Below are 16774 nucleotides of genomic sequence, written 5' to 3'. Positions count from 1 at the left end.
CTATGGAAAAAATATGTCCTTCAATCCTTGTCCCATCTGCTCCTTCTCAATCTCAGAGTACCTTAATTCTATCTTAGAATTTAATTTGGGATAGTCTGGGGACTCATTTTATATCTGCAAGATAATCAAAGTTTTTGTTCTTTGTTACCCTTTTTTCTTAAAAAAAAAAAAAAAACAACCTTCCAGGCTGTCCCTGTTTTGTGATCTAAAAAAAAGCCAAGGAAAGTAATTTCCTTGAGACATCTTTCCTCATTTAGTGACCACAATTAGGACTGGCAATTTGGTTGTTAAATGAAGTGGTCACTAAGGACTTGAGCGTTCCTTGCTTTACAGATCTGTAAAAGACCGTTTGCAAAGTGGCTGGTTGCAAAATTGTTTTTTCATCACTGTTGCGCCTGCAAATGGATGCTAAATGAATCAGTTGCCAAACAGGGACTACCTGTAATTTCTTTTCTATTAGTTTTATTAGAAATGCTTGGGGGGGGAGGGGGAAATGGATTAGAATATGTTAACTCAGTGTTACTAATAATACTTGTAAATTCAGGTAGTGGGCATTGTAATTTGTGAGGAATAATTTGGCAAAAATGAACACACAGCAAATAGCAATAGCAACAGCACTTAGACTTATATACCGCTTCATAGTGCCTTACAGCCAGTGATGGAATTCAATTTTTTTTTACTACTGGTTCTGTGGGTGTGGCTTGGTGGGTTTGGTGTGGCTTGGTGGACGTGGCAGGGGAAGGATACTGCAAAATCCCCATTCCCTCCCCACTTCTGGGGGAAGAATATTGTAAAATCTCCATTCCCACCCCGCTCTGGGGCCAGCCAGAGGTGGTATTTGCCGGTCCTCCGAACTACTCAAAATTTCCACTACCGGTTCTCCAGAACCTGTCAGAATCTGCTGAATAGCACCCCTACTTAAAGCCCTCTCTAAGCGGTTTACAGAGTCAGCATATAGCCTCCAACAATCTGGGTCCTCATTTTACTGACCTTGGAAAGATGGAAAGCTGAGTCAACTTTGAGCCTTCAGGATCGAACTCCTGGCAGTGAGCAGTGAGTTAGCCTGCAATACTGCATTCTAACCACTGTGCCACCACGATTCTTGGTTATGAATGGAAATGGTTATGAATAGGCCTTTTCAGAAGCAGCATCTCAGGTATGGAAGAACCTCTGCAGGAAAGCCTATTTGTTATCGTTTCAGCACCAGAGGGAAGACCTTCCTATTTCCTTGGGCATTTCATTTTCCTTATCTTGCTTTTATAGTTCAGTGTCAAGAGTGTTGCTTTGCATGCAGAAGGTCTGAGGTTCAGCCCCCAGCAATTCCAAGCAAGCCTATAAAAGTAAACACCAGATTAAATATAAAGGGCTGTTTGAAACCCTGAGGAGCCACTACCAATCCTTGCCAACAGTGCTGGGCTAGCTAGACCCGGGGGGGGGGGGTGTCTCACTCTATTCAAGGATGCTCCCTGAGATGCATTTTAAGTAGTTTTAGCTCCATGACATTTTTAGATGCTTATATTAGCCTCTGTTGTTTATAATTGCTGTTTTAATTGATTCTTGTAATTGGTTTTTTTTGTTGTTTTTGTACTACTTTTGATTTACATGGGTTTTATTCACGCTTTATTAGTACATTGGATTGAAAGCTATTGGATTGAGAGCTATTACCTAGAGGGTGACAGATAAATCTAGAAATAAATAGTATGCAATTAAATGATTACTCTCTCAAGCAACTTGCCAGATCTGTAGTCTCCTCTACTGAAGGTTGAATGCCTTCTCTCCAAGGATACTGCAAAATATCCATTTGTACCCCACTCCCAGCCAGAGGTGGTATTTGCCAGTTCTCCAAACTATTCAAAATTTCCACTACGGGTTCGCTAGAACCTGTCAGAGCCTGCTGAATAGTACCCCTGATTGGAGTGGTCTTAGAAATTCTTTGGTTGGGCTGTTTACTGAGTCGTTGTGGCACAGTGGTAAGAATGCAGTACTGCAGACTATTTCTGCTGACTGTCGGCTGCCTGCAATTTGGCAGATCAAATCTCACCAGGCCCAAGGTTGACTCAGCTTCCCAGCTTTCCGAGGTGGGTAAAATGAGGACCCAAAGTGTTGAGGGCAATATGCTAACTCTGTAAAATCATTTAGAGAGGGCTGTAATAGCACTGAGAAATGATATATAAGTCTAAGTGCTATTGCTGTTGCCATTTTGTCAGTTTATATTCTGAATATAAACTGACAGCAAACAGCACTCCTTACTAGCACTGATGATGTTACCTAGTTAGGGTAATGAAACATCTGCAAGAAAACAAGCAAGCTCAGAGAGCACCAAGGACCCCTTAGACAGCAGACTGACAGAAAATTTATTTTGGTCATTTGACTAATAAAAATACAATCAATAAAATGAACAATACAAAACGTATCCCCTAACAACAAGTTATCTGCCTATCTGTCCTCCTTGGGAAGAAAGCAGCTTCACAAATGAGCACCTACCAGGCATCAGTTGGGTGTGGGTAATGCCTATATACTGTGTTTCTCCAAAAAGAAGGCTGGGTCTTATTTTCTTTTGGCCCTCGAAAAAATGGCTAGGCCTTCTTTTTGGAGGATTCTAATTATTGACTCACCTCATAGCAGTGGCACCAACAGCCCCATCCAGCAGGAGACCACTGCTGACCCACTTCTTCTGTGGCCACTTGCTGCCCCTTGCACGTATCGCCCCGGCCTCCATTTTGCCTTCAGATGCCTCTGAAGGCGAAATGGAGGCCAGGGCGATGCGTGCAAGGGGCGGCAAGCGGCCTCAGAAGAAGGTGAGGCAGGTGTTGGGGTTTGTGAGACCTGGTAAGTAGAGCAGCTCCACCCTCTATCCCCACCCTAATTTATTTTTTACCGTATGCCTCGCCCCACCCCCTGCATCCCAGAATGGGCAGGGTCTTAATTAGGACTAATTTTGTGGGTGGGGCTTAATTTGATTGCATGAGTTCAAAAACTTGATAGGGCTTCTTTTCAAGGTAGGTCGTCTTTTTGGAGAAACACGGTATCTTAAACTAAAAACAACTAAAATGCACATGCACCACCACCAACAAATCTCAAAGTAAGTCTAAATCAGGCTTCAAAACTGATGCTACTAGAAAAAAGAAAAAGAAAAGCCTAAATCTTTTGTGGACCAAGTTAGCTTTATCCAAGTATCAAGGCCAGGGCTAGTCACTATTCTCTGTTTCTTTTGATTATACATTCTTCTTTCTTCATGGACTTAAAAGCCATCATATATATAACCAGTCTGTCCCTCCACCCAAGAAATCCCATAAATATTATTATAAGTCTTTGGGCTTCTCCTGAAGATTTCTTTGATGTTTCTCATGAGAAGGAAGCTTTTTTTTTTTTTTTTTTAAATCTGGTTTAGTCAAAATCTAATGACATAACACTCCCCCTTTCACTTACCCCCCCCCCAAATTGAACAAGTCACACTGAAACTTTTTTAGTTCTCCCAAGTCTGCTTTAAGTGGAGTGTTTGTGATCTGAGGCCCAGTGGCTAAGACCACTGAGCTTGTTGATCAGAAATGTTGGCAGTCAGGCGTTTCGAATCCCTAGTACAAGTCTCTTGTGTGAGCAGGGGGTGGACTAGATTACCTCCAAGGTACCTTCCAACTCTGTTACTGTTACATAATTAGAGGGGACACAGGTTTGACCCAGAGACAAGCAATGGTGCTGCCTTTTTTCCAATAATGTTAAATACAAGAAGAAACTTAATGTGCCAGAGCATTACCAAAGTTTATTTGTTTGTTTATTGAATTTATATAGTCGCCTACTCGCTCACAGCAATTCTAGGCAGCTTACAGACAATGTAGAAAAAATAAATAAAATAAAATAAAATATTAAAAAAATAATAAAATAATAAAAAGTAATAAAATAATTATAAAACAATAACCCCCCCTCCCTCTTTGCCAGCACACACACAAATTATTTAATGGGCTCCATCCCACTCTGGGTTCCTCAGGCCTGCTGGCAACACCACCTCTTCAGGGCCTTGTGAGCGGGGGCCAATCTGATTTTCAGAGGGATAATGCTCCAGAGGTTGGGAGCAGAGAAGTTTTTAGGTTCCACCAGATGTAACTCCTTAGGGACAGGACCAAAATATTTCTTGACTCCCTGCTCTAGTGGGTCGGGTGGATATGATCGGCAAGAGCCTTTTTCACCCTTAAACAGTGATAAAGGAAGTGAAATGGATAAAGGTAAATTCTGAGATGTTTCTAAATTTAACTTTACAAATCAAACAACATTGGGCAGTTGTTATGTATTGTATATAGTTGTCAGTTGACGTTCTCAGTCTAGTCCTCTGTTGGAGCGGGAAAATACTCTCTCCTGATTGGTTGTGGGCTGATCAGCTTCCCTATAAAAGGAGTTGTGTCAGCTAGGGAGCAACAGTTGCCTCTAGGCAATATTGAATAAAGAGCTGTTAGAAATCACTTTGGCCTCACCTCCATTCTTCACCCAGTACATAACAGTAGATATTAGTTTATACCTCCTCCAGTAAGGAGGGAAAAAAACATATGAAACATTTAGGAAAAAAAATAAGAGAATTACAAATTTATTTATTTATTTATTAGTTTGATTTATATGCCGCCCTTCTCCGGAGACTCAGGGCGGCTTACAATGCATTAAGCAATAGCCTTCATACTTTTGTATATACCTGCTTAGTAGGGCTTTTGCCCCCGCCCCCCAAGCGGTGTTCTATTTTATACAAAGTCAGCTTATTGCCCCCACAAACCGGGTCCTCATTTTACCTACCTCGAAATGATGGAAGGCTGAGTCAAATTACATCTAAACCTGCTGTAAAACCACGAATAAGCTAGAATCATTACGTATCTATCAGGAAATATCATAAGCATCATAAGTACAATGGCATCATATACAATGTGACATGATATTTCTAGAAAATGTAGGTTTATTGCTCTCAGCAGCAACCAAGATCTGGGCTGTTATTAGGCAGAATGAGACAGTTGCTGTAGGCCACAGATGTCAAACTTGCCATGTCATGTTGCCATCACGTGATGCTTCATGATGTTTTCCCCATTCACAGAGCTGGGGTGGACGTGGCCTGTGCATGATGCATCCGGCTCGCAGGCTGCCAGTTTGAGACCCCTGCTTTGGGCTATAGATTAGGAGAATTTGCAGAATCAAACTGTATGTCAAAGTGGCTTCCTTACATATCCTAAATTGACTAGCTATCCTAAGTACCGAGGTAATCTTCAGCTGCCAGTTAAGTGTTGGCTAGGTGCCATTTAACCTTTGCACATGTTAGAAAATATCTTGGATTGGTCCTGGCAACCATGATTTTTCACTTATAAGTATAACAATCTGATACACACACACACACACACACACACACACACAATCTGCAAATGTGTAAAACCTGAGGGATGTGAAATCAATGACATCTTGGATTTATTTACTGTTGCATCCTGAGATAATGTGGATGACAACTCAGATGGTTTACAACCTTAGCAGAGATTCTCTGGCTGGAATTATGTCCTTGTAAATCACTCAACCCTTGATTTTAATGATCCCTGTAACATATATAAAGTCAGGCCATCAAGCATATGCTCCAGATTTATCTGAATGCTGAAAAATGTGGATATGGCTTATCTGTACAATCCTATTAAACATTGGTTTATTGAGTGGTTAAGAAAGCCCAAAGGGCAGAATTGTAGATTTCACTTCAGTGCAGTAATCTGGAAATGAGTTAAAATAAATGAAAGTTAATTGGTTGATTATTATTAGAATTTGCATTGATTGTTTCAGTTTTACTGAAACTGTAATTACTAGCAACGTGAAACAAATTTTGTTGTATAAATCAGTGAGAACCTCCTGTTAAAAGGGATCAGCTATGCTGATTCTGGGTTTTTGAGAACAGAGGGGAGCAGGTTTAGAGAAGTTGTGTTCTCCAAGTAGATCTATGTCTGTGCCACTATGAGCAATATCAGTCCAATGGAGGAGGTTGCTATGATCACTCTTCTATTGTTTTTGTAGAAAAAGGAGGAGGAGGAAGACTAAAAGGCTCCTGATCTTCCAAGTGTGCGAACTTTGGCTGGAGTCAATCCCAATGCTAGTGTTTGTATGAATTGGAATCTATACATATATTACTTTATTTAGAACTGGGTGCTCTAATTCAAGAGACTGTGTCATGGTTCCAAGTAATGGCCCAATCAATTCAAGACTCCGAGGCTGTGGCTTTTCTCAAAGATCCATTTTTATTGGGTACAGCATAGCGGCATGTACAAATGTGAAACCAACTGTAAATATTTCCTGCATTTTGTTATAATAAAAAAGAATAGATATCACCCACCCCTCCTAGTGTCACTGGTCACGTTAACCAACCAGGTGGATGGTAGGCTGCACAGCTAATCCCTCCAGCTGTTAGGAGCTCTTGTTGAGACGACCTTGGTACCTACGGGCCTTATCGCTGTAACGTCTGGCACCTTGGAGGAAATTATCCCACTCCCCTTAGTTCCCCCTCCCCCCATATATATGGCAACTAAAAAACAAAGGAACGTGGCTTCAGCTAAAGTCGTTTTGAGAATTGACAGGCTGTTTTTGTTTCTAACAACATGCAAACTAATATTCTTAAACCAGTTGCTATCATTATCACTCCTATCCAATAGAAATAATAGGTTTGGCAAGAAGCTGATAATACATCACAGCTGGAGAAGGCCGATACTGTATAAACAGTTTGGAAGAGTAAAGTTTTTATCCAATTAAATTTCAAAATTGAAATTTATATGCTCATCTTTTGATATTGACAGCTCATTTCAAGCAGACCTGTAATCTTAAGAAAGGATAGATGGATAGAATTCCATCAGCGAAATCTTAAGCATGGACAGAATATGTTTGTGGACATCATCTTTGTCTGAGAAATAACTTTCGGTGCATACTAGGTTTTCCTTGCAGAACGCAAAGACAAGGACGTGGGAAGATGTGCTATCGGTTTTGCTTTCAATTGAGGACCACTTGATTCAATTTAAATTGTCTGCCGAGCAAAGGCTATTGATTTGTAGAGACAGTGATTGCCAATGTGAGTGAGCTGTTCCACTCTTTGCCACTGTCCCTCTGCTGTCTTTCTACTTTCTGTCTCCCATAAAAAGTTGACACATTCCCAGAACTATTGGGAATTTTTATTCTAGATGACTCTTCCATCATAGTTTGGCAAAATGCAAATCCACTCTATGGATTTGTGCAAAAAAAAAAAAAAATACTACTGTTTGGAAGGAGAAGCAGAAATGTGTTTTTAAAAAGATAACGGCAATTCAATCCTCACAAATGCCAGAGAGCAAGGGACATCTCAGAAGAGATAATATATCGATTAGAATGTGACACTGTTTCATGAATGCAGGGTTTGGACCAAGAAAGACAGTATACTTTGCATTAAGATATTATAAATTGCATGATTGATTTATGGTCAGCAAGATAATAGAAGTTATTATCTTGAAGATCATGAGGATTCAAACTGCTACTGCAGTACAATGATACTCGAAAACTGAGTGATATTATCTGAACTACAAATGGTGAATGCTCAGCTGGTTAGATATAAAATAACTAAGATCTTGTCTATGTGAGTAGGTTTGTATGTATGTAATTCTATCTGTCTATCATATTTGTTTTTCACATCATATCATACAGTATATCGTATCATATCGATCCTTCCATCCCATATTATATCCACCCACCCATCCATCTCTATCTATCACTTTTTCCAAACGTCTCAGTTTCACTGTAGTGATTGTGGTATAAAGATTATCCAATTCATTTAGAATATTTCCTTCAGACAATGAATGACTGCAAAAAGAAAAAAATCTGCCTCATGAGAGAAGAATTAAATGTAGAAGTTGAGCTGTACTGCACAAAGAGTAGTCAGCATCTTCCAGGTTTACAGATTATACAGATTAACAGAGTTGAAAGGGACTTTGTAGGTCATCTAGTCCAATCCCCTGCCCAAGCAGGAGACCCTCCTACATCATTTCTGACAGATGACAGTCCAATCTCTTCTTGAAAGCCTCCAGTGATGAAGCTCCCACAACTTCCGAAGGCAACTTCTGTTCCATTGGTTGATTCAGAGGCAATGACGATTATTTATCAAAAAATATTTACATATTGCTTCTCAGAGGCTAAAAATAGTTTGTGATCAAATAAGACACAGTTTTGCTCTAAGAGCTGAAAACATGGTGTTCTTTGTGGGCATCCTAGCATGGTGCAGTCTAGTTTCCCATTCCGTTAGCAAACCATGAAAAACTTCCTATGTCTCAAAGGGACACTGGAAGAAAAGTAACTAACAAATATTTACTACTACACAGGAAATTAAAAGCCAACTGTTTCTTAACCACTTTCATCACAAAAGAAAACTGCTCTCCTATCTTAGAGATCCTTTGAAAATGTAAACTCAATGGGATTCTTGAAAGGCACACAGCCTTGCGGGAACCAACTCTCATCCAGAGGAAAGTGGACAAGCAGAGGAAGAAGCAAAGCCTGACAAGGAAGCTTCAAACAATAATGGGAGGAGATCTATGAAAAAGTGATGATGCTTAGGCTTAGAATGTTGTTATCGCCTCCTAGCTTCCCCCTGCTTCCCCTGGCAGTTCAGTGGCCCAGTTCCTGAAATAAACAAACATTTTATTAAAAAAATTTAATATCTTAAAAATACCTCTTGCACAGGTCACTTTCAATTGTGACACAGAAATGGGCCAATTGTGCAAATGTTTCTGTCAAGTATGATTGAAATTCTTCCTAGGAAAATTTCCATTTTTTAATGCATGTATAGAGAAACCCTATAAGGGACGTGGTGGCTCAGTGGCTAAGATGTTGGTCTTGTCAATCAAAAGGTTGACAGTTCAGCAGTTTGAATCCCTAGTGCTACGCAATGGGGTGAGCTCTTGTTACATGTCCCAGCTTCTGCCAACCTAGCAGTTCGAAAGCATGTAAAAAATGCAAGTAGAAAAATAGGGACCGCCTTTGGGGAAGGTAACAGCGTTCCGTGCACCTTTGGCATTTAGTCATGCCAGCCACATGACTATGCAGATGTCTTCGCACAGCACTGGCTCTTTGGCTTTGAAACAGAGATGAACACCGCCCCCTAGAGTCGGGAATGACTGGCACATATGTGCGAGGGGAACCTTTACCTTTACCTATAGAGAAACCCTATTCCCAATTGAGGAAACAAGTAAAGAAACCTCATTCAGGAACAAAACACAGCAATGAACACCTCACAGCAGAGAGGGAAGGTGGCAGCATGAACTGCCCAGCATGAAACTTTGGGGGGATATGACTATTGGGGATTCCCAGAAATTTCTTTGTTTTGCACCGTGTGGCTCACACACCTGAAAATGGCAGGCAGCATAGCACATTTCTTACCAGTGTCATGAAGAAGAGATACTCCAGATTGCCAGTCTTGGGTTAAATATATATTGTTCTCTCTATTTATGAGCTGGTTCTTTGTGGATATAGCAGGAGGACCACTGAATTCCCCATAGCCAAGTTTAATGATTTATTTAAAAACTAAGCTGAATTATTTCGTGTTTTCTATTCTTTTTGTACTTTTTGGATTTTTTAAATACTAAAATACAATAAATATATAATTAAAAGAGCAGTAACAAGACTGTATATGGAGATTACAGTTATTCAAGACCAACCTTATTAGAACAACATCCAGAGTTGATGGGAGTGCAGAATTTCCAGCAAGCATGGGAATGGACGATGGAATTTTGTTATTTGATACAGCTGATTTCCATCAAGCTGAGGAATGATTGGTTTAAATCATAAAATTCCATTATTCCATTATAACAAGAGAATATATAGGCATTTAATGAATGTCTTTTGATAAGAGAATTAATGAAATATGATCAAATAAATCATGATCAAATAATCAAAAGCTGGGATAGACTGGATTTTTTTAAACAAATGTGGCATTAGAATAATGCAAGGGAATCTTACACTGATTTCTATTTTGAGATAATAAACAAGAGTTGAAGACAGTGGTAATTCTGTTGTATATCTCATGCTGGCAGACAGCAACAAGGCTCATTGTGATATCCTGAGCTGGGGTGTGGTGAAGAAAGCTACTATTTCTTTTTCTGTAACTAAAACAGAACCCAAAGCTGCCAAGGCCATCAATCATAAAGCCTTTGTGAGCATTTAGAGTGGTGTTAAAACAAAATAAAGCTGCTTGCCAAAAAGACATGCCCTTTATACTGTTGTTGTTAAGAACAAGAAAAACAACTGAAGAAATTATATGGTGAATTTATGCTGATACCAATTATAGTCCTGTACCTTAATTACAAGCAGGACACACTTTCTAATTAGAATAAAGAATTTTGATTTAATCAGAGTTGAGTACTTTGAAGTCCTATCTATTTTGTGGGAGATGACATGATTCAAATGTGATACTGGTTCGAACTGGACTTCAGTTTAATTGGCAATGAGCAGCAGTCCAGTAGAATATTTTTGGACATGATCAACTGATGACCTGATTACTATCTTCAAATGTCTGAAGCAGTGGTGGGTTTCAAAAATTTTTACTACCAGTTCTGTGGGTGTGGCTTGGTGGGCGTGGCATGGCTTGGTGGGTGTCGCAGAGGAAGGATACTGTAAAATCTCCATTCCCTTCTGATCAGCTGGGACTCGGGAGGCAGAGAATAGATGGGCGTGGGGCCAGTCAGAATTTTTACTACCGGTTCTCCGAACTACTCAAAATTTCTGCTACCAGTTCTCCAGACTTGGTCAGAACCTGCTGAAACCCACCTCTGGTCTGAAGACTATAAGCTGAGGGAGTAAATATGTTCCTGTTGTTTCAGAGGTCTGGACCCCAAGGATGAAAATTTCAGGAGACCACAGACTGGCTAACATTAGGAGATAATTTCTAAATGTTAACATTATTTAACAGTGGCTGCTACAAGAAATAAAGGTCTCTTCTTTAGTGGGGATATTTTCACAGTCACTGGATGGCCATTTCACAAGGATGTTGTAATTGCATCTATTATTATAGAATTTATTTGACCTCCAAACTCTTTTTCAGTTACAGAAGACTTCATTTGTTAGCAGAAAATAAAATGCTAGTAAGTTAAGAGCCGAGGTGGCGCAGTGGTTAGAATGCAGCACTGCAGGCTACTTCAGCTGACTGCTAGCTGCAGTTCAAATCTCACTGGCTCAAGGTTGACTCAGCCTTCCATCCTTCTGAGGTGGGTAAATGAGGACCCAGATATGCTGACTCTGTAAACCGCTTAGAGAGGGCTGTAAAAACACTATGAAGCAGTATATAAGTCTAAGTGCTATTGCTATTAGAGAAATCTCTTATGACTGCCTTCCTTGTGCTCTGCACACTCTAATTTTTATTTATGTATTTATTTTTGTCCTTTCAATTCAGTTTTGACTCTTGGAGACTCTCTGAACTGGTCCTTATAGTTTTCTTGGCAAGTTTTCAGAAGCTTTGTTGCTGCCTAAAGCTGAGAGAAAGTGATTGGCTCAAGGTCACCCAGCAGGCTTTGTGCCTCAGATAGGACTAGAATTCACTATCTCCCAGTTTCTAGCCTGGGGCCTTAACCTCTAGACCAGGGGTGTCAAACTGGATTTATTCAAGGGCCGGATCAGCATTGTAGTTCTCCTCTGTGAGCCGGGTGGGGAGGAGACAGATGCCTCCTGCAGCACTTTTCCGGGCAAAATGGGGCATGCGGAGACCATGCACGACACCCCCTCCATGGCCCGTTTTGGCTGGCAAAATGCTGCAGGAGGTCATCCAGACTATAAATGGAGCCCGTGGACCTTGACTTTGACACCCATGTTCTAGACCAAACTGGCTTTTGCACTCTAATAACTGACTAGAAGAATTGTGGCCTGATGTACAATTTTTTGGGTCTGAAAGTTTGTCTAGAGGGGGGGAGGGGAGTGAAGTTTGCATAGATAGGGAAGGAGTGAAGTTTTTTTTTTCAGCACCCCGTGGATAATGAACTACAGAATTATATTTATTTAATATGGATTATACCCTGTTTCCCCTAAAATAAGACATCCCCTGATAATAAGCCCAATCGGGCTTTTGAGTACATGTGCTTAAATAAGCTCCCCTGAAAATAAGCCCTCTCCAAAAATAAGCCCTTCCCAAAAATATTTAAATGCATGCGCAGCTGGTGCCCACCATTTCCTCTGGTTAGGGTTAGGGAGACAGGCAAGAGGAGCCCCATCTTGCTTCATGCGCCCTAAAATAATAAGACATCCCTGAAAATAAGGCCAAGCACTTATTTCGGGTTTCAAAAAAATATAAGACAGGGTCTTATTTTCGGGGAAACATGATAGATAAAAACATTCTGTATCCTTATTTAGTCCAGTATCTGTGTTTTCATAGGAAACCAATGAACCATAACCTAAGGTTAATGGCCTTTCTGACTCTTAAACTAGGTTCTCATCACATGATCATCACATTACAGTCAACCATTAACCTGTTTATAATTCCCTGCTTGGCACCTATCACCCCACAGTCATGCTAATGATGTTGAGGACTACCAGTTTGGGGAATATATAGATCCTTACTATCTCCACTCTTTCCTGGTATCCCATAAGTCCTTATGCTAGGAGAAAAGTGGCTAGAGTTCTCTACATCTGTAGATCTTTCCCTACAATCATGCCAGCTCTCCTTGCTCCTGGCTCCCTCAAGTCTTGGCTATGAATTTTCTTTGGAGTTCCTGTCTAGGGAAGAGTAGTTTGACCCAAATTGTCTTGGCATAATTTTGGCTAACAGTGTCCCCTTTTCAAATAATAACTGGTTTAGCAGATTTGTGCAGCATGATGGACCCTTAACTGACTCAGTGAAAAGCCTGTGAAGCCCACTTTATTCTAAAGAGGAATCTAGAGTCAAACTCAAGTGTTATATCTGATTTCTGCCCCCCCCTTGCTTAAAATAAATTATATCATTGAGGCCAAACCTCAAGATCTTCTCTATGTGAGACTAATGGTGTTGGGAGTGTGTAGCCTCTAGAAAAAAGATAATCAAAGGGAGATTCGTGAAGTGCTTGAAGAGAAAGCATAAGGAAGAAAGCAAGAACTTTTTCTCTACTGGGAACATAGTTTTATGTTACATGAAATAGATCCAGGTTCCATATAAGCATCTTCACAGAGTTAGTTTATCAGATGAACTTATTACAAAGGGAAGTTATGTGAGCTTTTTTTTAATTTGCTGGATGTGGACAAGCAGGATGCACAGCCATCCAACAGGAATGGTTTTACTTGAATTTTTGCACTGAGCAAGAGGTTATATTCAGTGTCCTGCTCCCTTTCTGGTCTTCTCTGAATCTAAGAAGTAGGGCAGCCAAGCTCTTGCTGCTGATGTTGGAAGGAAAGCAGACTTTAAGAAGGAGCTTGCTTGAGGCGATGCAGGCTGAATGTGGCAGTTTCTTGTTCCTGTTTCCCACCAACCCAGCAAATACACTAAAGCTATCATTTCCTCTACTTCGTATATCTACAAAGGAGTATATTAACAACTAAATGTTTCTTAGTAATGTAGAAGCTTGTTAATATAACATTTCCTGGTGTTTTTCTTTTTCTGTTCCAGATCTTACAAAACCACCACTGGCCCCAAAACCAAAGATCTTCAGTCATCTGGCTTCCATAGCTGCTTCCAAATTTCCTCCGTCACTATCAAGGGCTGGCACACTTCATAATTCAAACTCTATGTCTAGGGGTCCAAAACCACCCATTGCTCCCAAGCCAAAAATCTCTGCTGACAACGATCCCGCAATTTTACAGAGATCCAGTGTTTATGCTAATAATACCTTTAACAAATATCCCAATGGAAAACTGGAAGCAGAACTGTATGAAGAAAACCAGTGCAACAACACGGACTGTCCAGAATCAGAAGACGGCAATGAATACATTGTAATTCCTGATGTTGAATTGACCGATAAAACATACAGTGACTTTGAACAGGAGCCAGCCGAGAATGAGATTTTGCACGCTCTTGAACCAGTAGGTGAGGAAGATGGTAATTGTACGGATAGCAATGACGTATGCGATGGCCCGATAAATGTAATGAAGAACAAGGATACTGAATCGGTGGGAGACAACTCTGTGGAATCAACTGAAATCCCAGCACTTGACTGCCCTAAATTTGAAAGTGAAAAAGAAGATGCTGCAAGAGATGAATATGAAAAAGTGGACAGTGAAGATCCTCCCAGTGAGACACAAATGAACTGTGCAGATGAAACTCTAAGCAAACTGGATTTGGTAAATGATAACAATGAGTATAACGTGGACGGCAAAATATTGAATGGGGAATCTTTGAAAGAAACTATATATGATGATATCATTTTAAGACATTTAGAGGAGCCAATATCAGCAGGGGAAGATCTGCCTCTAATTTGTAAAGGTTTAGATGCAATACAGTTTTTAGAAGAGGAACAATTAAATACTGATCTAGAATTGGGCCCAGCAAATTACAACAATAATGATTCAGCCTGGACTAGAGAAGGAGAGTTTTTAGAAGATATTGATGTAAATACTGATGCTCACATTGCTAATGATTCTGAAGTGGACACGGGGTTAGAACCAAGTGGGTCTGAGCTTGGTATTGAAGAGACTTTTAACGGGGCCACAAATGAAATGGATGAAAAGGAAGATGAAATAGACCTAAATGCTGAGGGAGAAGATCTTGACAATGTTTGCCAAACTTCTGAAATGAAGAATATGGTAGAAATAACAGAGACTGAATGTGAATCAGGGGAAGATTCTGGAGAACAAAACGAAATGATAGACACAGAGACGATGGATGATAGCTGCCAGATCATTCCCTTTGGAAATGATGGCAGTGAGGATGCTCAGGATTCTCTAGATGAAGATCTGGATGAAGATTTGTCAGGAAAAGAGACTGAAATGCCTGATAATAACCCATCCCTCAGTTATGAAGATACTAATGGGCACAAGTCTGACTCGCAGTTTAGAGAAGAATCTAAGTCAGATGTTTTACTTGGAGATCACAGTGCGAGTGAATGTACTTTAGAAGATACACATATCAATCAACAAATACTCCAGGTGGATCATAGCAATAAAGAGGAAACTGTCCCAAATCTAACCAGAGAAACATCAGCTGAAAAATCTGGGCTTTCTATTGGAGAATTGGCTAAACTGGAAACAAACTCAACCAATGAATATACGATTGAGGAAGCCACAGAGGTCTCCGAAGTGTCGGTTGTGCCTGACAACAATGGAGAAGTAGCCAATGATTCCCTAGATGACCCATATGTCCTTGGAGACACTTTGCCTACAGCAAATGAATTTCTTTATGCTGGAAGAGAAACGCAGGAGGCTGATATCCAAAACAGCTCAAGTGATTTCAGGGAGGGAGAGAACACAGAAAATGAAAACCACTTGCTTTCCATAGATCGGAAAAACATTGTTACTAGAACAAGGTCCCACTCTGGGAAAGTACCTGGTTATGTGCCAGAAACAGTTCCAGAAGAAACAGGGACAGACACTGAATTGCAGACCTTGAGCACAAACACCATTATTACTGAAAATGTAAGACACAGTTTTTGTTGGGCAGAAGGAAAACCTATAGAACTGGCTAGAACGCTGCCTGCAAAGCCAAGACGTTTCATTTTGTACCCTCGATCTTATTCAGTGGAAGGCAGAGACACCCCTGTCTCTCTGTATCGAGAAACCGATAGCTCTATATTAGATTATAACAGATTAAACAGGACAGATGAGCTGTCATTACCATATGTAATTGGTTCCTCAGGTAGCTTTTCCCAGAGGAATCACCTAACATCCAGTGGGGTTTCCACTCCTTCCTCTGTTGTTGATATTCCACCTCCCTTTGAACTAGCCTGTATCACCAAGAAGCCCATCACAAAAAGCTCCCCGTCACTTTTAATAGACAGCGAATCTCCTGATAAGTATTGCAAGAAAAAGAAGTCCTCGTTTAAAAAATTTCTCACTTTGAAATTCAAGAAGAAGGCAGAAAACAAAGTCCACGTAGATGTTCATGTTTCTTCTTCAAGGTCCTCCTCAGAGTCTAGTTATCATGGACCTTCCAGGGTGATGGAACTGGACAGAAGAAGTTTGAGTAGTTCACCTCAGCTGTTATCACGGACTGCCAAGCTGAGGGCTTCTGAGTCTCCGACTGTTCTTTTCTATAAGGATGGCAAGAGAAAAGGAACACCCAAAATGTTTAGCAGAAGTGTGTCAAGGGTAGAGTCATTTGAAGATCGTTCAAGGCCCCCTTTTATGCCTCTGCCTTTAACGAAGCCCCGGTCCATTTCGTTTCCCAATGCTGATACTTCTGACTATGAGAATATCCCAGCCATGAATTCTGATTATGAAAATATACAAATACCTCCGCGAAGGCCCACTAGGGCAGGAACCTTTACTGAATTTTTTGAAGATCCTAGCAGGGCCTTATCTGCTGCAAATGAGAATGATGGCTATGTGGATATGAGCAGCTTTGCAGCCTTTGAAAACAATAAACAGCAAACCACCAACCAGGAAACAGAAAGGTATTGTAGCACATATTTATATAAGGCCTGTTAGCCTTGACCACAGAAGGCTAGACTTCCTGTGTATTGGGAGCTAAAGGTTTATTCTCAAACTTACTTGGCTTATCTAACTTTTTTCAGGAAATGCTTTCTATAAAGTATTTAGAATAGGGCATGGTTTTTTTTTTAAAATAGTATTTTATATATGTAGTTTAAATGTTTCCTCACTTTGAATACTTATCAGAAAATTGCTAGATTTTCATATCTGGGACCCAATAGTAAAT

The 16774-nt window shown here is 40.3% G+C and overlaps 1 protein-coding gene across 1 annotated transcript in view; it reads left to right on the top strand.

Moving 5' to 3' along the window:
- Positions 1 to 13677: 13677 nt before the first annotated feature.
- Positions 13678 to 16774, top strand: part of FGD5 (FYVE, RhoGEF and PH domain containing 5) — a 144874-nt gene continuing 141777 nt past the window's right edge. The window contains exon 1 of the mRNA XM_070933600.1: positions 13678 to 16511. Within this exon, the coding sequence (XP_070789701.1) occupies positions 13693 to 16511 (2819 nt within the window). The 5' untranslated portion in view covers positions 13678 to 13692. The remainder of the gene's footprint in view (positions 16512 to 16774) is intronic.

The sequence above is a fragment of the Pituophis catenifer genome, unplaced genomic scaffold (assembly GCF_029215685.1).
Source record: "Pituophis catenifer annectens isolate HBS135680 unplaced genomic scaffold, rPitCat1.0.hap2 SCAF_2, whole genome shotgun sequence".
NCBI lineage: Eukaryota > Metazoa > Chordata > Lepidosauria > Squamata > Colubridae > Pituophis > Pituophis catenifer.
The sequence above is the reverse complement of the archived record's forward strand: the minus strand, read 5'-3'. Positions and strand labels throughout refer to the sequence as shown.